The sequence below is a fragment of the Podarcis muralis genome, chromosome 2, assembly GCF_964188315.1.
Source record: "Podarcis muralis chromosome 2, rPodMur119.hap1.1, whole genome shotgun sequence".
In the NCBI taxonomy this organism is placed as follows: Eukaryota; Metazoa; Chordata; class Lepidosauria; order Squamata; family Lacertidae; genus Podarcis; species Podarcis muralis.
Window position 1 is genome coordinate 13,589,785 of NC_135656.1, and position 23,357 is coordinate 13,613,141.

The 23,357-nt window shown below is 46.3% G+C and overlaps 2 protein-coding genes across 3 annotated transcripts; both read left to right on the forward strand.

Moving 5' to 3' along the window:
* Positions 1 to 217: 217 nt before the first annotated feature.
* On the forward strand, positions 218 to 8,566 carry LOC114590513 (uncharacterized). 2 transcript variants are annotated; one of them, XM_077923892.1, is made up of 3 exons: positions 218 to 1,434; positions 2,212 to 2,392; positions 7,183 to 8,566. In XM_077923892.1, the coding sequence occupies exon 3, from the start codon at positions 7,184 to 7,186 to the stop codon at positions 8,381 to 8,383; it is 1,200 nt and encodes a 399-aa protein (XP_077780018.1). In that variant the 5' UTR covers positions 218 to 1,434; positions 2,212 to 2,392; position 7,183; the 3' UTR covers positions 8,384 to 8,566. The 2 variants fall into 2 exon arrangements, with proteins under 2 accessions (XP_077780018.1, XP_077780019.1); XM_077923893.1 differs by lacking the exon at positions 2,212 to 2,392.
* A 9,402-nt stretch (positions 8,567 to 17,968) lies between these two features.
* Positions 17,969 to 22,098, forward strand: LOC144326877 (uncharacterized). Its single transcript, XM_077923894.1, has 2 exons — positions 17,969 to 18,673; positions 20,658 to 22,098. The coding sequence occupies exon 2, from the start codon at positions 20,659 to 20,661 to the stop codon at positions 21,913 to 21,915; it is 1,257 nt and encodes a 418-aa protein (XP_077780020.1). The 5' UTR covers positions 17,969 to 18,673; position 20,658; the 3' UTR covers positions 21,916 to 22,098.
* Positions 22,099 to 23,357: the final 1,259 nt, after the last annotated feature.

A 23,357-nucleotide genomic window follows, 5' to 3' on the forward strand; every position in this document is an offset into this window, starting at 1 on the left:
CACAACCCATTCCATCCCTAAAACTGATCTGACTTTTGAAGCACATTCCAGGTGTTTTTAAATCATCACTTACAAAATTGAAGTACGAAGAAATGAACTGTAAAGTTACTTTTAAGTAGCAGCTCATACAGTTAACATTGTAAAGGCTTTTTATTGCTATCTTCCAGTAGATGGCGCCATCTACTGGAAACTGGGTGAAAGCGTAATGACCATTGTATGTGAAGGTAGAATTCACAAGTCAGTAAAGGGGCTCGTGCAGAACCTTAAAAAAATTAAAATAAAATAAATTAAACACTCAACCTGATTTGCTTGCACAAAATTTATGTGGAGTTTAGATGGTGCCAATTCTATTTAGCATTCATCCTGATTTGCTTCTGGGTTCCACCATCAGTAATTTACACTATACTTTTTAGTGCATTGCCCTGTCACTCCCCTAACTGCAAATAAGTCCTTTAAAAAGTGGATTTGTTGCACCAGAGTGCTTTAATTCTGCTTTAATTGGGCAAACTGACATGGTCAGCATGCAACTGAATCGCTCCTGCAAAACACTGACCACAGTCCCTTCCTCTCAGAATTGGCCTGCCAATCGTGATTGAAAACTTATCGCTTTTGCCCTCCTGCTTTTGGCTTACGCCAATGACTTCAGGAGCTTGTCTTCACTCTTATTTCTTTCATGACTGAGATTTCCCAAGCAAAAGCATTAGCAATCAGAATAAGTGCTGCAAAATCTGAACTGTTACATAAAAACAAAACACCTTGAAGGAGCTCACTGCCCTTGCTTGTGAAGTAACCTACATGCAGGGAGCGGCCTTCACGCCTCACAGTGGGGTGATGTTCCTCCAGCCTCATGAGGAGCCTCTTCAGTAGGGCTGGTGAGAGTGGGCCTCGCCCTCCTAGGCCAGGTGGAAAGGGCCTTGTGGGGAGCGGCCTTCACGCCCCACAGCCAGGCAATTTTATTTCATACCACACCATATGGCAGCCATTTTTTGCCATCCACCATGGCAGCCATTTTGTGTTTTGCTAGGTTCTCATTGGTAGCCAATTGGTGGACTGGCCCATGTAGCACTTTCCCAAAATTGGTCTGGCTCCGTCTAAGGCAGCTTCCTCTGTTCTTATCCTATGAAATACCCCACTTTGTATATTAATAGGAGCACAGGATGTTCTGCATATATATCCTAAAAGGGGGGGGGGCGAATCTCATGAGCGATATGTTCAAATGTGTTTTTCCGCTTGGGGGGCGGCTGCGTCGCTTGTTCCTGAACCTTTTCTTCCTTCCAAATGCCCTGAAGATCCATTGCACACCTTGACTTGCATGAAACCTCCTCTCTCTTATTTTCTCAGGGAACCAGACTGGGAGAAGGAGGAATGAAGGAAAACAGAAATCCGGCCTGAGAACGGAGGTCCCTGTCAAGAGAATGGCCAAGATCTCCTCAGGTGAGGATGAAAGGGGAGGCAGGGAAAAGCAAAGAGCCCCTGAAAACATCCCCCCACTCGGGAAGAACTTGTCGGCCAAACCCCTGCGCGGAAGTCTATCTGCAGGAAGACGGTCAGTACTTTTCTCTTGGATGGGTGTCACTGAGCAGAGTTTTCAATGGAGATGGTGTATCCGGATTAAGTGGGGGAAACAGAGCGGGAGAGCATTTGGGTGTGGAGGATGTCATGCAGATACAGAACTGGACTTGCGTCTTTGACAGGGTGAGCTCGGGTTGCTCGGTCCCTGCTCCTGCCAACCTAGCAGTTCCAAACCACATCAAAGTGCAAGTAGATAAATAGGTACCGCTCCAGCGGGACGGTAAATGGCGTTTCTGTGCGCTGCTCTGGTTTCGCCAGAAGCGGCTTAGTCTTGCTGGCCACAAGACCTGGAAAAAATCCTGGCTGCCCTGGAGAAATTCTTCTATGCAAAAGGCAGCCAGTTGGTTCCACCAATCAGAAAAGCATTTATCAGTAAAGTCCTCCCGATGTTACTGTATGGGGTTGAAATCTGGGGGTGGAATTTAAAAACACTACAACGGCTCGAGATCCTACAAAACTTTTTGCACGAAAGTCACTGGGTCTCCCCAAGGGCTCGGTTGCTGCACAGTTAAGAACAGAACTGGGCCTCCCCTCCATTGTTGCGAGAGCCCACATTAGAATTATTAGTTTTTATTGTAAATTAATTAAAGCCCCAGGTTCCCTACTAGCCAGACAAGCCTTTTTAACTTGTTCTTATAGCAACAAATGGTCCAAGGCCATGGAGACTATTACTGCACGCTACTTCCTCCCAGATCTTGACACGCTGTCATCTTGGGACCAACATAAAATCCGGGCCTGGATTCTTACAAGAGACGAGGCCATGGACCGGGCACAGTCCACCTCAGCTCGCCTCTCCACGTGGCTCCCTAAAGTGAAAGTGGTAAGATAATAATAATAATAATAATAATAATAATAATAATAATAATAATAATAATAATTTATTATTTATACCCCGCCCATCTGGCTGAGTTTCCCCAGCCACTCTGGGCGGCTCCCAATCAGTGTTAAAAACAGTACAGCGTTACATATTAAAAACTTCCCTGAACAGGGCTGCCTTAAGATGTCTTCTGAATATCAGGTAATTATTTATCTCTTTGACATCTAATGGGAGGGCGTTCCACAGGGCGGGCGCCACTACCGAGAAGGCCCTCTGCCTGGTTCCCTGTAGCCTCACTTCTCGCAATGAGGGAACCGCCAGAAGGCCCTCGGCGCTGGATCTCAGTGTCCGGGCTGAATGATGGGGGTGGAGACGCTCCTTCAGGTATACAGGACCGAGGCCGTTTAGGGCTTTAAAGGTCAGCACCAACACTTTGAATCGTGCTCGGAAACGTACTGGGAGCCTATGCAGGTCTCTCAGAACTGGTGTTATATGGTCCCGGCGGCCACTCCCAGTCACCAGTCTAGCTGCCGCATTCTGGATTAATTGCAGTTTCCGGGTCACCTTCAAAGGTAGCCCCACGTAGAGCGCGTTGCAGTAGTCCAAGCGTGAGATAACTAGAGCATGCACCACTCTGGCGAGACAGTTCGCGGGCAGGTAGGGTCTTAGCCTGCGTACCAGGTGGAGCTGGTAGACAGCTGCCCTGGACACAGAGTTAACCTGCGCCTCCATGGACAGCTGTGAGTCCAAAATGACTCCCAGGCTACGCACCTGGTCCTTTAGGGGCACAGTTACCCCATTCAAGACCAGGGAATCCCCCACACCAACCAGCTCACTGTCCCCCAAAAACAGTACTTCTGTCTTGTCAGGATTCAACCTCAGTCTGTTAGCCGCCATCCATCCTCCAACCGCCTCCAGGCACTCACACAGGACCTTCACCGCCTTCACTGGTTCTGATTTAAAGGAGAGGTAGAGCTGGGTGTCATCTGCATACTGATGAACACCCAGTCCAAACCCCCTGATGATCTCTCCCAGCGGCTTCATATAGATATTAAAAAGCATGGGGGAGAGGACAGAACCCTGAGGCACCCCACAAGTGAGAGCCCAGGGGTCTGAACACTCACCCCCCACCACCACTTTCTGGACACGGCCCAGGAGGAAGGAGCGGAACCACTGTATGACAGTGCCCCCAGCTCCCAGCCCCTCTAGACGGTCCAGAAGGATGTTATGGTCGATGGTGTCAAAGGCCGCTGAGAGATCCAGCAGAACTAGGAAACAGCTCTCACCTTTGTCCCTAGCCCGCCGGAGATCATCAACCAGCGCGACCAAGGCAGTTTCAATCCCATGGTGAGACCTGAATCCCGATTGGAAGGGATCAAAATGGTCCGTTTCCTCCAGGCGTGCTTGGAGTTGTTCAGCAACCACCCGCTCAATCACCTTGCCCAAGAATGGCAGATTTGAGACTGGGCGATAGGTGGCCAAATTGGCCGGGTCTAAAGATGTTTTTTTAAGAAGCGGTTTAATGACCGCCTCTTTCAGCGGGTCTGGGAAGGCTCCCTCACAGAGGGAAGCATTCACCACCCCGCAGAGCCCATCGCCCAGCCCTTCCCGGCTCGCTTTTATCAGCCAGGATGGGCAAGGATCAAGGAGACAGGTGGTCGGTTTCACTTTTCCAAGCAGCCTGTCCACATCCTCGGAGGTAACAGACTGGAATTGATCCCATGTAACAGGACCAGACAGAACTCTAGCACTCTCCCGCCCTGGCCCTGCTCCCATGGTGGAGTCTACCTCCTTCTGAATCTGAGCGATTTTATCTGCAAAAAACTTTGCAAAAGCATTGCAGGAGATCTTGGGGTCCCTACCAGGCCCCGGTGGTACAGGTGGTTCCGATAGATTGCGAACCACCTGAAAAAGTCTCCTGCTGCTGTTTTCTGCAGATGCAATGGAGGCGGCGAAGAAGGCCCTCTTCGCCGTCGTCATTGCCACTTGGTAGGCTCGACATTGAGCTCTAACCCGTGTCCGGTCTGATTCAGAATGAGTTTTCCGCCACCGGCGCTCTAGCCGTCTCAACGATTGTTTCATCACCCTCAGCTCCGGGGAAAACCACAGGGCTGTCCGGGCTCCATGCAATCGGAGAGGGCGCTTCGGAGCCAGACAGTCAATAGCCCTGGTTAACTCCGCATTCCAGCGTGCCACCAGGGAATCAGCTGAAAGGCCATCAACTTGGGATAAAGCATCCCCTACCACTCTCTGGAAGCCAATTGGATCCATTAAGTGGCGGGGGCGGACCATCCGAATCGGTCCCACCTCCCTACAGAGGGGAAGGGTTGCGGAGAAGTCCAGTTGCACCAGGAAGTGATCTGACCATGGCACTTCTTTTGTTTCGCTTTTAGTTAGTGTCAGATCACCAACATCCATAGAGGTGAACACCAAGTCTAAGGCATGTCCATGGCTATGAGTTGGGCCAAACTTATTCAGGGACAGCCCCATGGAGGCCATGCTTTCCACGAAGTCCCGAGCGGCCCCTTGTAAGGTCGTGTCGGCATGGATGTTAAAATCCCCCAGGACAACCAAGCTAGGTGTCTCCAGGAGCATATCCGCCACGACCTGACGGATATGCTCACTTGCCAACTACTTGATAGACCTGACGGAGCCCAATTTGAGAAGAGCGTTTACCATGGCCCGTTTCCATTCTATACCCACAGCCTTCTTGCAGGGGATTTACACTAAGACCCCTATTACTCAGCGTCTATGCCCATGCACAATGAATGAAGTAGAGGACTTCATACATTTCTTTTTCTACTGCCCTATATATGAGCTAATAAGAACTAAGCTCCTCCTCTTGATCCCGTCCACCATCACATCTAAGGAAGACTGTTTGAAATCGCTTCTTGTGGACGCAAATCCCCAAATTACACGTGGGGTGGCAATCTTTATAGTGCAGGCTTGGAAACTCAGGGCTTCTCTGACTGGGTAGTGTGTTCTAGACCTGGACCTGTTTTAATTCTTTTATAACCTTTTAACCTAATGTGCCGAGCCTATTTTGGGCCAATATATGCTTTTATACAGCTCCATTTTAGACTCCTGGCGTTGGCAACTAAATTTTTACATTATTGTCTTAGGGTAATTTTCAATGTCATCACGCCAGTATTATCGCTTTGAATTTTGTTTGGTTGCTTGTCTCTAGCATTTTTGTCTTATCCTGCTATGGCTGTATGCTAATGCAATAAAGGTTTGATTGATTGACCCGGAAAAATTGTCTGTGGACCAACGTCAGCTCCCTCGGCCAGTAAAGCCAATGAGTGGCGCAACCCCAGAGCCGTGACTGGACTTAACTGTCAGGGGTCCTTTACCTTTTTAAAAGCACTGCACACTGCCATGCGATGTGAAAGTGCTTCATCTTATCAATGGTCACAACTCCTGAAATGAATGGATGGCTCCAATGCTCCATTTGCTGCCTTCCTTCAAACATTAACATTTGTGTATGTTCTAAGATGTTTCAAATAGTCAAAAAGATGACAGCTTTTAATTCCTCTGAATTTGATATCTACTTTAGATTTTTAAAGGCTGGCTCCCAAAGTTATTTCAGGTGAAATAGATGGATTTAGGCCCATTGCTTGGCCGAATGTTAATCACACACACACACACACTTCAGTGGAAACTGCATGCAGCTGAGCAGCTCACATTCGGAGCATCAACACAGAAAGGAACAGGAAGGAAGCAACACAAATATTTTGACTGAAGTGTCTTAGGAAAGCGATTTTAAATCATGGGCACCTAGGTTCTGAAAATGATGTTGCCCGTATTGGTGTGAGTGATGGGGTCCCATGGCACAAATTTCATGTAATCCCAGTGCAAAGGAAAAGAGCTAAGATCTTCTCCCTTACTATAATGTCCAAACAGGATGGGATGGGGAAGAAGGATAGGTTTGTAAGGAGTCTTCAATAATTTTGCCAAGGAGATTTTTATTGTTCAGGGCCTCATGCTATTAGCCTTTCTTGTACATGGAGATCCTTTATGAAATGCATTCAGGACCATCAAACAAATCTGTACTGAGATACACACATCACCATTTTTACTGCTGGAACTGCTCTGAATCTGACTTCAGGAAGAACGTGTTTTAACTGCACAGTGTCCTGGAATAGACACTCTGCATTGGGAAAGAAGGGAACTGAGTTCCCTCCCATTTTCCACTTTCCTGATGTTCCAAATGACCAGTACCTTGGAGTTATGATTTGTGGTGTTGTCAGGATTCTAACTGGCCTGTAACTGACTTAAGAATTCTGCAGAGCAGTTGCTGCTGTGGCTGGCCGGCTGCTCAGGCGAACGTCAGCTCAGTGGCCAACAGCTCAGTCTTTTTGAGGCTCAGGGACACCTAGCAAATACCTGCTCTGTTCCTGGCACGCTAGACTCTAGCTGAGGAAGGCATTTCACGTAAGTTTATGGATTAAACATTCCTCACTATGCCATAGCTGAGTTTATGCTCGGTGGAGCAGGATAGCTGCAGTAGCAGATAGCAGGACAGCGAAACATGAGCAGCTTCCCATCCACAGCAGGTTGCTGAGGTTCTGACCATTTTCACAGCAACAGTGCAAGAGTATATTAAATCAGTAGCAGTTTGCTGGAAGAAAGTATGTGTGGATCAGATGTCTATACCTAACCGGGGGGGGGGGGAGAGCAGGGGAACTCTTTCTTTTGCTGCTTCTTTCTGTGCATGGAAGGATGTCCTTCAATGACTAGACCTGCTTGTTATTCCCTCTCTCACTGCATCTTGTCTTCTCTTTTGTTTCCAGGATGTCTTCCAAGGTCTCCCCTGCTCCCCTCCTCTCCAAACCCCCCCTGCGGGTGAAAGAAGGCTCCCTGGTAGTCAGATGGCTGAGATTAGTGTCCGGTCTCCAGTTGGGTGCATTCCTGATGGATATTATGGCCTGGATGATGTGCATTGCCTCAATAGCCATTGTCAACTGGCGAGTGTGGCGTGTAGAAAACATAAAGGGAATTGGATCTGGAAACATCTGGATCGGAATCTGGAAGGTCTGTTTTTTGAAAGACCCTTCGAACGACGGAAACTATTATTACCATTGTGAAGAGCTCCATGAACAACATCCAAACCTCCCAAGGGAAATTTTTATTGCTCAGGACCTAATGGCCTTAGCTGCCATTATGAATTCAGCGGCCCTTGGAATACAGTCATTTGCCCTCTGCAATGTGTTGGAGGCCAGAAAACATAAGGATTTTCTCTCAACCTTTTTTGGGCTTGGAGCTCTGCTGAACTTACCAGCAGGGATACTCATCCTGATTTCCGTGATATGGAACATGTCTGCTGTCTTACAAAATGGGGGAATTGACTTCCCTGAAACATTTGAATTGCCTCAAATTCCCAGCGAGCAGCATATTGGACCTTCTATTTATCTAGGCTATATCGCTGCAGGTTTCCAGCTGCTGAGTGCAGCATTTGTTGGGATGGAGAGATGTTGCATCAGCACCACCGCAACAGATACATCTCAAATAGAAACTGTAGTGGTGGTTACGCCAGGAAGTGCGGTGAAAAGCAAGAGTCTTAGTACTTGTTCAAAGTGTGGTTCTCTGCTGGACCTGGTAATTGAAGAGAAATCCTCCGCAGTGGAGATGGAGGAAACCCATGCGGAAGATCTTGTCAAATCCTGCGCAGTTGAGATGGAGGAAGGCTGTGCAAGTGATCTTGTCATTCCAGAGGAATCCTGCATAGTTGAGATGGAGGAAAGCTGTGCAAGTGATCTTGTCATTCCAGTGGAATCCTGCACAGTTGAGATGGAGGAAAGCTATGCAAGTGATCTTGTCATTCCAGTGGAATCCTGCATAGTTGAGATGGAGGAAAGCTATGCAAGTGGTCTTGTCATTCCAGTGGAATCCTGCACAGTTGAAATGGAGGAAAGCTGTGCAAGTGATCTTGTCATTCCAGAGGAATCCTGCGCAGTGGAGATGGAGGAAAGCCATAACCCAAAGGTTACCTGAAGGACATAAAAGGCCACCTGATGTCCCCAAACATACGATTATACATGTGATTCCCTACAACAGGGAGTCGTAAACTATCAGATGCAGATCCACGCAGATCTCTCCATACACGCTTAGATCTGCGTGGATCAGGACTTCAGGGATTTTGGGACTTCTGGTGGGCTTTGATGTCCTTCAGATGAGGAGGCCTCTTTCTTATGATTTTTTTTTAGTATTTATTTATTTATTTATTAAAGATTTTGTTGATTTACAAAAGTGTGCAATGTCTCTCTCTCATGTTTTTCCCCCCATGTAACATTTTTACAAATCATTTTCCTTTGTTGAGACATTAGGAAGGAAAGGGGAAAGAGGTGGAGGGGGGGAAAGATGGGTGGGGTCGGGTGGCCTAGGGTGTGGTTATTCCTTTGTAGTCGGCTGTGGTGGTCTTTGTTTTCATGTGTGAGTGGGGTGGGTGGGTGTTTTGGATCAGCAACAAATCTACTTATTCCAAGACCTCCCTTAAAGCAGTAGTGGATCACCATGAAGAAGGCGCCACCACTGAGAAGGCCTCTGCCTGGTTCCCCGTAACTTGGCTGCTCCCAGAGATGGGGGGGGGGTCATATTTTTCCCCTTGATTTCCCCCTCTGAAAACTAGGTGCGCCCTATGGTCAGGTGCGCCCTATAGAGTGAAAAACACCGTAATAGTAATTTAGTTAGACCCCGCCCATCCAGCTGGGTTTTCCCCTCTTTTAATTCTAATAGCGCATTAAAGTTCTGATATAAAAAAGGTTTGTCCTGGAATATCAGTTCTGGGAGGGGGGAAGAGCTAAGTGCCTTCATGCCCTGCCTGGAAGCTTCCTTGAATCATCCGTCCGGTTTTTGGGGACATCAGTGCATTGGACTAGAATGGGCTATCGGCCTGTTTGCATGACCCTAAGTAATTGTGAGGTTGGGTAACTTGCGATCTGAACAGCAGTGCCATATCCTAGAAAGTCAAACATCTTTTCTGTTTCTTTGGAATTAAGCTTTCCTTAGAATAAGATACATTCTCCCCAAATCGCAGTCTCCCTCTGACCTCATCTGCCACAGTCCACAAAATTCTGGGTGTCTTTTTCTGTCGACCTTGTGCTTTCCAAACAACTGGCCTCCTCCCAAACCGTAGTGCTTATATACTGGGATGGATCTCGTACACGGAAAACCACAAGAAGAATTCATTTCCGCAGCATCTGTTAACAGCCCCCCCCCCCCCAATCTCTGAAAATTCCAAAGAGCTCAATATGGTTTCCAGAACCCTGAGAAAGCTGCAGTTCCCAGCACCTTTAACAAACTACAGTTCCCATGATTCTTGGTGGGGGCGCCTTAAAAGTTCACAGTCCTAAAAAGAAAGCTGGTTTAAGCAGGAATATAGGTCCCCAATTAAGGGCTGCTTCAAGCAGGAAGGTAGAGAGGCAGTGCGGCCTAGTGGTTAGGCTGCCAAACTAGGACCGGGGCTCAAATCAACCACTCGGCTATGAAGCCACATCTAAAAGAGCGTGGAAATAAACAAGACCACGAAATGATACAAGCACACACAGACACCCCCGCTTTGCAGCCTCCTTTGAACAGATGTGAGGAGGCTCGGTGTACCATCCTGCCCAGGGCCGGGCGATGTCTGGTTTTCAACGTCAGCCGATGAGCAAGGCTTAAATTCTGCTCAGTTGGGCGGGATTCCAAGCAAACCCCTTCCTGATTCAGAAGCGGGTTTGTCTGGATCTATCTCCTAAACAGTCCCCCTTTTTTGTTTTAGCAGGGGAATCCAGTCTCATTCAGGCAGGGGGCTGCCTTGAATTTCCTGCTGAAACCCCCAAGTTGTCCAACTCTCTTTTAGCTGAAATCCCATCCTAATTGAGGAAGGGGGTTTGCATTAGAAGTGGGATGGGCAGGGAGGGGGAATAGTTTCTAGCAGCAGTACCTCCCCAGGTGTTTTGAGGACCTATTAGTAATTGATTGATTTTCTATACATACCTTTTGCAAACAGATCTTTTTTAAAAAAGAAACACAGTAAGCCACACATTTCCTGGAAATTATCCCCCATGACCATTGCAAAGCTCACAATAATAACAGTCATAACAGCGTATTGGACCTTAACTCTGCATAGGAAGGAAACAGGGGTGGGCTGTCTAAAATAATTGTGCCCAGAAAAGGGTGGTGGTGGACAGGAGAGGTTTAGGAGAGAAAGAGTGACCCCTCCCTTCCTCCAGCTTAATCTGCAGCTTACATTTGATGTAAAATGTGCTTTTCTTAAAAAACCAAAAAGCCAGCCACAGGGACAGTCTAAAAGGAACAATATTTGGGGGGGGGGGAGTGGGGAGGTAGCTCCATTAGAGGTTCCACACTGGTAAGGAAAATTCGAGGTTGAGAGACTACTCAACAGCCCAGCTTGTCGGGGTACAGGTCCCCCCCCCCCATAGGTCCATGTGGTCAGTAAAAGAAGGAAATTCCAGCAAGCAAGCAATTTGGAGCAAAACAGCAGTCAGTAGCCTCAGAGCCTTTATTGTTCAACAGGTTCAACAGCAGCCAGTGAACCCAGAGCATGGGGCCACATTGACTTTGAAAACTTTCCCACCATATGTCAGAATATAGTTTGCACAGCATCATCAATACATCATTGCCACATTACTAACATGTCACAAAAGGGGAGGGTTACACAAGATGAGCAGAGGCAGCTATGGAGAGCACGAGGCTGGAATGTCAGGATGACGAAGGAGGATTTCCAAGACCATGAGGATCAAAGACTGAGGGGGAAGTGTCTGGATGATATTGTGGAGCCAGACTGGCAGGATGGCAGAGTGGAGAGGCTAAGGGAGAAGTGGGGAAATGCCGTAGGTGGGAACTTCAGGCAGAAGCACACCAGCGAGGGCAAAGCTGGCTGGGAGTAGGGGAGGATAGCTTGGAAGGGGAAGGCGGGGAGATTGGAAGACACAGTTCCCAGGATGAAAGGCAGCGGATTAGGGGTGTACTGGCGTTGGTGAGAATTTGAATTGCTGAGTTTCTCTTTGTGTTTTGAATCTAACCTTATTTTTCAAATCTACTCCTTACCCTTCCTTTCACTAATGGTAACTTAGCCAAAATATGCATCACTTTCAATGGTATAAAATGTCTGCAGAAACGTGAACTCTGCACATGCACAGAGGCTATGTCAGCTTAAAAACAAAAAGAGAAAAGGGGGGAGAAAGGAGGTTTGGAGAGAGTGGACTGCAGGGATTGTGTACAATTCGAAACCATTGAGGGAGATCAGCTTTATGTATCCTTTGCTCATTGCCAAGTTCTTTTCTAACATACCAAGTTCTTTTCACAGGTGGGTTTTTTGTGTGTTTTTTTTACACTTATCCTAAGTTATAAATATTCTGTTTTCATTTACTAATCAGTTTTTCCATGTTGTTTATGAAATGGATTGCGGCACAACCAACATTGTTTGGGGAGTGGTATTTGTTTACCTTTTTTACTTTACTTCTTATTAATTTTGTTATTGTGCCTAGTTCAAGGTACCTGCACCACAACTTTGAATTGTCATTCATTTTTTTCTTGGTATGAATTCGTTTTTCCATATTTTGCTATTACATCAAGAAACATTCTTTGATTTTCATTTAGGATGTTTATTGTTAGAATGCCAAAACAGAGAAGCTTCAGGTTACTTAAAGACTGTGTTTTTAAACATTTATTTATGTTTGGTTCCTCATAGATCAAGTTCCTTTCATTTTGGGAATATGTGTGGCTTTGATAATATTTTTGTATTCTTTAATAATAATTCTTTTCAAAATATGATGTCTTTGTGTCAAGTCCGTTTTCATCTGAAAATGTAATTTTTAACTGGAAATCTAATTTCTTTATTTTTGTTGTTTATATTATAACCCTGGTCTTCCTGTACATGTGGAGTAACTAACTGAAGGAAATCAAACAAAATTAGAAGATAATTACAGTAATTACAGTATTTTTCGCGCCATAGGACGCACCGGCCCATAGGACGCACCAAGTTTTTTGGGGGGGAAATAAAGAAAAAAAAATTATTTCCCCCCCAGGCGCTTGTGGGGCCGGCAGCGGGGAGAAGCGCTCTCCTCCCCGCCGCCCGCCTGCAGACCAGGTCCGGGGACAGCGGGATGGCGGCATTCCGCCTCCCCGCTGCCCCCCGACATTGTGGGGCTGGCGCTGCTGCTCTCCTGAAGCCTGGAGAGTGAGAGGGGTCGGTGCGCACCGACGCCTCTCGCTCTCCAGGCTTCAGCGAAAGCCTGCATTCGCCCCATAGGACGCACACACATTTCCCCTTCATTTTTGGAGGGGGAAAAGGTGCGTCCTATAGGGTGAAAAATACGGTATGTGGAAATGTGATAATAATGTTAAAATGAATAGCATGCTTAACATGCCACAATTTTATTATTTGCAGCTAACCAAGATAACTCCAGGAGATTTTTTAGGGAGGGGCTTTTTACCCCTTCCTTCTTTTCTAATTCTGTCTTTTAAGTCCCTAAAAGGCCCTGCCCCCTACAGCATAACACTTCTATAGATGTTGTTGCAGACGCAATGATGGAGAACCCTAAGCCCAACTCCTCCTGACTACGAGACTATTTATTACCTACAGCAGCAGCAGCAGCAACAACAAAGACACAGGAGCCTGGCCACAACTCTTTCCTTTCAAAGGATAATGACTGAGATGGAGTGGGGCTAACGAAGGGGGGAGGAGTTGAATTGTAAGGGCATTTTTGTCACTTTTGAACCTCAAGACTGTGCTCCAGGATTGACAAGAAGATCACAATTGCCTCAAGATATGCAACTGATGTCTAATTAGTTTGTCGTGTATTACGTGTTATTTATGTAGGGATGTTGGAATATGTTTGACAGTGTGTTATTTCCATGGAAAGGAAAAGAATTTTTATGTGTAATTTTCTGGTTGTTGTTGTTTAATGTATAATGTCTTATTGCTTACACCCCTGTGGAGGATTCTCATGCTTTCTAATGGTTCAGGCTATTGTGTAATCCACTCTTTAGATTTGATCACTGAAAAATATGGTGTTTTGTTAGTTGCTCCTTGGGACTTTTTATCAACAAGTGCCTTTGAAATGTTTTAAATAAAAATTGAGGTGTACTTAACAGTATTCCCAGTAGAGGGCAGCAGTACATAACAACTGAAGTTGTCACATCCCTGGCCTCATAAGTCCTTCCTATTCATGTAAGTTTTTTATGATGAAGAATATACAAACAAGTACAGTGGTACCTCGGGTTAAGTACTTAATTCATTCCGGAGGTCCGTTCTTAACCTGAAACTATTCTTAACCTGAGGTACCACTTTAACTAATGGGCCCTTCCGCTGCTGCCGATTTCTGTTCTCATCCTGAAGCAAAGTTCTTAACCCGAGGTATTATTTCTGGGTTAGCAGAGTCTGTAACCTGAAGCGTATGGAACCTGAGGTACCACTGTAGAGCCATTTTCAGAAGGATGGATATGCTACTAAAGATTTACTCATAGCCAACAAGAGTTTAGAGTGAATCTCAGGTACTATCAAGGGCGCACCTGAAACATTTTGGAACCTTTTAGAAAGCATTGCACAAACGCTGATTATTAAAGCTTTTTTTTTTTTTTTTTTGTCTTCAAAAGCGTACATTGCACCAATGAACCTTCCTCATGCTATGCTTACTGGAGGGTTGAAAGACTGTGAATTAGGCCTAATCTGATGTGTTAAGTTGCATGATACATCACAAGTGTTCTCCAATCAGCCCCCCCCCCCCCAATTGAAATACTTGATTTTTTTCCAGTTCTGGGATAGCTGCTTCCAATGATCAGGCAGGGCTCAAGGACAGGACTGGGTGGTCCAGGCAATGTTTCGTGAACTCCATGGCACTGAGAGCAGCATCAGAGAATCCAAACACAGCTGCATCTCCAGCCTTGTTGCTACGACACTTCTCATGTGTTGGCCAAGAGGGAAAAAACCGATTTATTTATTTATAGGGGTGCCCTTTAAATAGTTGGGAGCACCTAACAGCGCAGATGTTGCTGTGTTCCCAACCCCACCCAGCCCACGTGGCCAATGCTCAGTGTGATGGCAGTTGTAGGAAGGCAACAGGCACAGTCTCTCTGCAGTGCTTGATCGCAACACTAAACTTAGGCACATCAGCTTGTAGCTTTCAACTGAATGATATTTGTAGGAGTCATAAGGCAGGACCTTTTTATTGGGGGGGGGGCCTTCCCCCATTCCCATGCCGTCACTTGGAAGGTACTGGATGCAAAAGAAGAGAGGTATCATTTGTATGTACTTCTGGAGTCGAGATACCAATTCCTGATCATCTGAAAACCCAAAAGCATGAAGTTAAAAGGCAGAACTACCAAGACATCATTCAGAAGCCTCAAGTTCCACACCAGCTTCCTCGTGAGAAACTAAAAGGCACCGGGTGGCTACATCCATTGGTCCTGTGGCCTCACCTCTGCCTTATTTTCTACTCTGTCCTCAATTCTGTCTCCATGCTTTTATGCCTGTACTAAGCTCCCAGGTGGCTGCATATGGCCTCAATTTGAGAAATCATGATAAGGTATCCATTTGCTAAGAGATGGGAAAGTAGAGCTGTTAGGAGCTACAGCAAGGATCTTCTAAGAATGTATTCATCTTAACCCACTATTATTTCACACATCCAGGGAGAGACAGACCCAGTTTCTAAGCAGAGAAAGAATGAAAATTACCTTTTCCATTGAAATGGCAGAAAACAAATTTAGGCTGTACCAGATATAAAGGGAAATATATATACATAAGGGAAGAGAGAAAACCTGTTTCACACACATTGTTTCAAATGATCAAGGTACCCACTGACACTTTCTTCTTTTTAACCTTGACCGCAGCTAGTGTTTGTCAGCAGTTTAATTGACAGAACCCAAAGGCAGCTGTGGCAGAAAAACAGATCAAACCCTTATAGCAGAAAGCAATGGTTTTGTTTAGCTAGAATCCATTTGGCATTAACGTGCTAAAGTAACGCAAACCGGGCAACATGTCAACAGGCATGGCAGCTAATAACTAAAACTGTGTTGAAGAAGTTGGCTTGAGTTTGGCAGGAGCTGTTGTTCCCTTTCCGTAGAGGTCAGTTCTGGCAAACCTACTGCGGAAGAAAGTCTCTTCCAGGGCCTCCCAGTTTTTTAAGCCTCGGCAGATGGCTTAGTTTCACCATTCTCCATCTACCTACCTAACACATTCCAAGCACCTGCTACAAACCCCATAGCTGCTCATATCAAAACAAGATCATTTGTCCACTTCTTCCCAGAGTTTGCAGGCACACCTGTGTGAACACGATATAACCCAATGGTCAAAACTCGGCAAGGGTTAAAAATCCTTCCCAACCCCTTATACCCGATTTGGGGGATCCAACTTTCCCAGCAACCCCCTCCTTCTGCTTCCACAGGGTTCAAAATGGAAGCTGTCGTCTTGTCAACATCGGGGTGAAGACTGCTTCTTGCCCGACTTTTCTTCTTACAATTGCTTAGCTTACAGAGTAAATCTATACTAGCTATTTTTGCTCTCTCCCCATATAATTCCTCTGGGCTGTGGCTCAATGGCCGGACAAGGTTCGTGCAAAAGGACCCAGGTTCTCCAGCATCTCCAGGTACGGTTGGCAAACACTACTGATATCCTGCATTGCAGGGGGTTGGACTAGATGACCCTTGGGATCCCTTCCAACTCTACAATCCTGGAGAGATGCTTTCAGTCAGTGGTGACTACACTGGGTAAAATAACCTCAGTTTAAGGCAGCTTCATAGGTTCCTTTGCTTTAAATAAGGGTTTCCTTGCTTTTAACAGCAATTACCTGGGGTTGATTGTCGATTAAAATCCAAGTAACATTTCTCCCCACAAACCAAGTTGTCAGCTTATGCTACAAGCTGTCAGTTTATGCTAAGGTAAAGGGGCCCCTGACCACTAAGACCAGTCGCGGCTGACTCTGGGGTTGCGGCGCTCATCTCGCTTTATTGGCTGAGGGAGCCGGCGTACAGCTTCCGGGTCATGTGGCCAGCATGACAAAGCCACTTCTGGCGAACCAGAACAGCACACGGAAACGCCGTTTACGTTCCCGCCGGAGCTATACCTATTTATCTACTTGCACTTTGATGTGCTTTCGAACTGCTAGGTTGGCGGGAGCAGGGACTGAGCAATGGGAGCTCACCCCGTCGCGGGGATTCGAACCGCCAACCTTCTGATCGGCAAGTCCTAGGCTCTGTGGTTTAACCCACAGCGCCACCTGTGTCCCAGCGCCACCCGTGTCCCGTGCATACAAAATAGTATGCATGGGTTAAAACTGGATTTGCCGTGATAAAGGGGTACCTCCCGGGCTGCCCATCTCTCACCCCTGTTTAAAATAGCTCTGCATCCCTTACAGTGCCTTGTGGGTGAAGGAAGGAAGTGGTGATAAACAAGAGCTGGCTGGCTGTGACATGGCAGCAGTCATGCATTTTTCTACACCCATGTCGTACCTGAGTACGTTACTAAGGAACCAAGCAGCTTTGCAAAGTTTTCATGCAGGGTGCAACACACCTGAGTCGGAAGGAAGCTTGTAAAGGAGTCAGGAAAAAGGCAATTTATTAGTGCAGTCAACACAATTGAACAGCAAAACACAAAATGCGATCAGCAACTTGCGTACTGCCAGGAGACATAACAAACTCTATGGTACGTTTCAGAGCACAAGAGTGACAGCAGGACATCGAGGGGAGGTAAACAAGATGCGTTAGGAGAAAACAGTGAAGTCAGTTTCGCTCAAGATACAGTTATTAGGTTGGATTTAGCAGCTTTTTCAATTCCTGAGCAATAGGGACAGAGTTAGAAATTACTTCCAACCAGCATATTCCCCTTTCTAAACATGTCATTTATCACTGACATGTATACGAGCACAACCCATTCCATCCCTAAAACTGATCTGACTTTTGAAGCACATCCCAGGTGTTTTTAAATCATCACTTACAAAATTGAAGTACGAAGAAATGAACTGTAAAGTTACTTTTAAGTAGCAGCTCATACAGTTAACATTGTAAAGGCTTTTTATTGCTATCTTCCAGTAGATGGCGCCATCTACTGGAAACTGGGTGAAAGCGTAATGACCATTGTATGTGAAGGTAGAATTCACAAGTCAGTAAAGTGGCTCATGCAGATCCTTAAAAAAATAAAAATAAAATAAATTAAACACTCAACCTGATTTGCTTGCACAAAATTTATGTGGAGTTTAGATGATGCCAATTCTATTTAGCATTCATCCTGATTTGCTTCTGGGTTCCACCATCAGTAATTTACACTATACTTTTTAGTGCATTGCCCTGTCACTCCCCTAACTGCAAATAAGTCCTTTAAAAAGTGGATTTGTTGCACCAGAGTGCTTTAATTCTGCTTTAATTGGGCAAACATGCAACTGAATCGCTCCTGCAAAACACTGACCACAGTCCCTTCCTCTCAGACTTGGCCTGCCAATCGTGATTGAAAACTTATCGCTTTTGCCCTCCTGCTTTTGGCTTACGCCAATGACTTCAGGAGCTTGTCTTCACTCTTATTTCTTTCATGACTGACATTTCCCAAGCAAAAGCATTAGCAATCAGAATAAGTGCTGCAAAATCTGAACTGTTACATAAAAACAAAACACCTTGAAGGAGCTCACTGCCCTTGCTTGTGAATTAACCTACATGCAGGGAGCGGCCTTCACGCCTCACAGTGGGGTGATGTTCCTCCAGCCTCATGAGGAGCCTCTTCAGTAGGGCTGGTGAGAGTGGGCCTCGCCCTCCTAGGCCAGGTGGAAAGGGCCTTGTGGGGAGCGGCCTTCACGCCCCACAGCCAGGCAATTTTATTTCATACCACACCATATGGCAGCCATTTTTTGCCATCCACCATGGCAGCCATTTTGTGTTTTGCTAGGTTCTCATTGGTAGCCAATTGGTGGACTGGCCCATGTAGCACTTTCCCAAAATTGGTCTGGCTCCGTCTAAGGCAGCTTCCTCTGTTCTTATCATATGAAATACCCCACTTTGTATATTAATAGGAGCACAGGATGTTCTGCATATATATCCTAAAAGGGGGGGGGGCGAATCTCATGAGCGATATGTTCAAATGTGTTTTTCCGCTTGGGGGGCTGCTGCGTCGCTTGTTCCTGAACCTTTTCTTCCTTCCCAATGCCCTGAAGATCCATTGCACACCTTGACTTGCCTGAAACCTCCTCTCTCTTATTTGCTCAGGGAACCAGGCGGGGAGAAGGAGGAATGAAGGAAAACAGAAATCCGGCCTGAGAAGGGAGGTCCCTGTCAAGAGAATGGCCAAGATCTCCTCAGGTGAGGATGAAAGGGGAGGCAGGGAAAAGCAAAGAGCCCCTGAAAACATCCCCACACTCGGGAAGAACTTGTCGGCCAAACCCCTGCGCGGAAGTGTATCTGCATGAAGACGGTCAGCACTTTTCTGTTGGATGGGTGTCACTGAGCAGAGTTTTCAATGGAGATGGTGTATCCGGATTAAGTGGGGGAAACAGACGGGAGAGCATTTGGGTGTGGAGGATGTCATGCAGATACAGAACTGGACTTGCGTCTTTGACGGGGTGAGCTCCCGTTGCTCGGTCCCTGCTCCTGCCAACCTAGCAGTTCCAAACCACGTCAAAGTGCAAGTAGATAAATAGGTACCGCTCCGGCGGGACGGTAAATGGCGTTTCTGTGCGCTGCTCTGGTTTCGCCAGAAGCGGCTTAGTCTTGCTGGCCACATGACCCGGAAAAATTGTCTGTGGACCAACGTCAGCTCCCTCGGCCAGTAAAGCCAATGAGTGGCGCAACCCCAGAGCCGTGACTGGACTTAACTGTCAGGGGTCCTTTACCTTTTTAAAAGCACTGCACACTGCCATGTGATGTGAAAGTGCTTCATCTTATCAATGGTCACAACTCCTGAAATGAATGGATGGCTCCAATGCTCCATTTGCTGCCTTCCTTCAAACATTAACATTTGTGTATGTTCTAAGATGTTTCAAATAGTCAAAAAGATGACAGCTTTTAATTCCTCTGAATTTGATATCTACTTTAGATTTTTAAAGGCTGGCTCCCAAAGTTATTTCAGGTGAAACAGATGGATTTAGGCCCATTGCTTGGCCGAATGTTAATCACACACACACACACACACACACACTTCAGTGGAAACTGCATGCAGCTGAGCAGCTCACATTCGGAGCATCAACACAGAAAGGAACAGGAAGGAAGCAACACAAATATTTTGACTGAAGTGTCTTAGGAAAGCGATTTTAAATCATGGGCACCTAGGTTCTGAAAATGATGTTGCCCGTATTGGTGTGAGTGATGGGGTCCCATGGCACAAATTTCATGTAATCCCAGTGCAAAGGAAAAGAGCTAAGATCTTCTCCCTTACTATAATGTCCAAACAGGATGGGATGGGGAAGAAGGATAGGTTTGTAAGGAGTCTTCAATAATTTTGCCAAGGCAATTCTTATTGTTCAGGGCCTCATGCTATTAGCCTTTCTTCTACATGGAGATCCTTTATGAAATGCATTCAGGTCCATCAAACAAATCTGTACTGAGCTACACACATCACCATTTTTACTGCTGGAACTGCTCTGAATCTGACTTCAGGAAGAACGTGTTTTAACTGCACAGTGCCCTGGAATAGACACTCTGCATTGGGAAAGAAGGGAACTGAGTTCCCTCCCATTTTCCACTTTCCTGATGTTCCAGATGACCAGTACCTTGGAGTTATGATTTGTGTTGTTGTCAGGATTCTAACTGGCCTGTAACTGACCTGAGAATTCTGCAGAGCAGTTGCTGCTGTGGCTGGCCGGCTGCTCAGGCGAACGTCAGCTCAGTGGCCAACAGCTCAGTCTTCTTGAGGCTCAGGGACACCTAGCAAATACCTGCTCTGTTCCTGGCACGCTAGACTCTAGCTGAGGAAGGCATTTCACGTAAGTTTATGGATTAAACATTCCTCACTATGCCATAGCTGAGTTTATGCTCGGTGGAACAGGATAGCTGCAGTAGCAGATAGCAGGACAGCGAAACATGAGCAGCTTCCCATCCACAACAGGTTGCTGAGGTTCTGGCCATTTTCACAGCAACAGTGCAAGAGTATATTAAATCAGTAGCAGTTTGCTGGAAGAAAGTATGCGTGGATCAGATGTCTATACCTAACCGGGGGGGGGGGGGAGGGGAGAGCAGGGGAACTCTTTCTTTTGCTGCTTCTTTCTGTGCATGGAAGGATGTCCTTCAATGACTAGACCTGCTTGTTATTCCCTCTCTCACTGCATCTTGTCTTCTCTTTTGTTTCCAGGATGTCTTCCAAGGTCTCCCCTGCTCCCCTCCTCTCCAAACCCCCCCTGCGGGTGAAAGAAGGCTCCCTGGTAGTCAGGTGGCTGAGATTAGTGTCCGGTCTCCAGTTGGGTGCATTCCTGATGGATATTATGGCCTGGATGATGTGCATTGCCTCAATAGCCATTGTCAACTGGCGAGTGTGGCGTGTAGAAAACATAAAGGGAATTGGATCTGGAAACATCTGGATCGGAATCTGGAAGGTCTGTTTTTTGAAAGACCCTTCGAACGACGGAAACTATTATTACCATTGTGAAGAGCTCCATGAACAACATCCAAACCTCCCGAGGGAAATTTTTATTGCTCAGGACCTAATGGCCTTAGCTGCCATTATGAATTCAGCGGCCCTTGGAATACAGTCATTTGCCCTCTGCAATGTGTTGGAGGCCAGAAAACATAAGGATTTTCTCTCAACCTTTTTTGGGCTTGGAGCTCTGCTGAACTTACCAGCAGGGATACTCATCCTGATTTCCGTGATATGGAACATGTCTGCTGTCTTACAAAATGGGGGAATTGACTTCCCTGAAACATTTGAATTGCCTCAAATTCCCAGCGAGCAGCATATTGGACCTTCTATTTATCTAGGCTATATCGCTGCAGGTTTCCAGCTGCTGAGTGCAGCATTTGTTGGGATGGAGAGATGTTGCATCAGCACCACCGCAACAGATACATCTCAAATAGAAACTGTAGTGGTGGTTACGCCAGGAAGTGCAGTGAAAAGCGAGAGTCTTACTACTTGTTCAAAGTGTGGTTCTCTGCTGGACCTGGTAATTCAAGAGAAATCCTCCGCAGTGGAGATGGAGGAAACCCATGCGGAAGATCTTGTCAAATCCTGCGCAGTTGAGATGGAGGAAGGCTGTGCAAGTGATCTTGTCATTCCAGAGGAATCCTGCATAGTTGAGATGGAGGAAAGCTGTGCAAGTGATCTTGTCATTCCAGTGGAATCCTGCACAGTTGAGATGGAGGAAAGCTATGCAAGTGATCTTGTCATTCCAGTGGAATCCTGCACAGTTGAGATGGAGGAAAGCTATGCAAGTGATCTTGTCATTCCAGTGGAATCCTGCATAGTTGAGATGGAGGAAAGCTATGCAAGTGGTCTTGTCATTCCAGTGGAATCCTGCACAGTTGAAATGGAGGAAAGCTGTTCGAGTGATCTTGTCATTCCAGAGGAATCCTGCGCAGTGGAGATGGAGGAAAGCCATAACCCAAAGGTTACCTGAAGGACATAAAAGGCCACCTGATGTCCCCAAACATACGATTATACATGTGATTCCCTACAACAGGGAGTCGTAAACTATCAGATGCAGATCCACGCAGATCTCTCCATACACGCTTAGATCTGCGTGGATCAGGACTTCAGGGATTTTGGGACTTCTGGTGGGCTTTGATGTCCTTCAGGTGAGGAGGCCTCTTTCTTATGATTTTTTTTTAGTATTTATTTATTTATTTATTAAAGATTTTGTTGATTTACAAAAGTGTGCAATGTCTCTCTCTCATGTTTTTCCCCCCATGTAACATTTTTACAAATCATTTTACTTTGTTGAGACATTAGGAAGGAAAGGGGAAAGAGGTGGAGGGGGGGAAAGATGGGTGGGGTCGGGTGGCCTAGGGTGTGGTTATTCCTTTGTAGTCGGCTGTGGTGGTCTTTGTTTTCATGTGTGAGTGGGGTGGGTGGGTGTTTTGGATCAGCAACAAATCTACTTATTCCAAGACCTCCCTTAAAGCAGTAGTGGATCACCATGAAGAAGGCGCCACCACTGAGAAGGCCTCTGCCTGGTTCCCCGTAACTTGGCTGCTCCCAGAGATGGGGGGGGGGTCATATTTTTCCCCTTGATTTCCCCCTCTGAAAACTAGGTGCGCCCTATGGTCAGGTGCGCCCTATAGAGCAAAAAATACCGTAATAATAATTTAGTTAGACCCCGCCCATCCGGCTGGGTTTTCCCCTCTTTTAATTCTAATAGCGCATTAAAGTTCTGATATAAAAAAGGTTTGTCCTGGAATATCAGTTCTGGGAGGGGGGAAGAGCTAAGTGTCTTCATGCCCTGCCTGGAAGCTTCCTTGAATCATCCGTCCGGTTTTTGTGGACATCAGTGCATTGGACTAGAATGGGCTATCGGTCTGTTTGCAAGACCCTAAGTAATTGTAAGGTTGGGTAACTTGCGATCTGAACAGCAGTGCCATATCCTAGAAAGTCAAACATATTTTCTGTTTCTTTGGAATTAAGCTTTCCTTATAATAAGATACATTCTCCCCAAATCGCAGTCTCCCTCTGACCTCATCTGCCACAGTCCACAAAAGTCTGGGTGTCTTTTTCTGTCGACCTTGTGCTTTCCAAACAACTGGCCTCCTCCCAAACCGTAGTGCTTATATACTGGGATGGATCTCGTACACGGAAAACCACAAGAAGAATTCATTTCCGCAGCATCTGTTAACAGCCCCCCCCCCCCAATCTCTGAAAATTCCAAAGAGCTCAATATGGTTTCCAGAACCCTGAGAAAGCTGCAGTTCCCAGCACCTTTAACAAACTACAGTTCCCAGGATTCTTGGTGGGGGCGCCTTAAAAGTTCACAGTCCTAAAAAGAAAGCTGGTTTAAGCAGGAATATAGGTCCCCAATTAAGGGCTGCTTCAAGCAGGAAGGTGGAGAGGCAGTGTGGCCTAGTG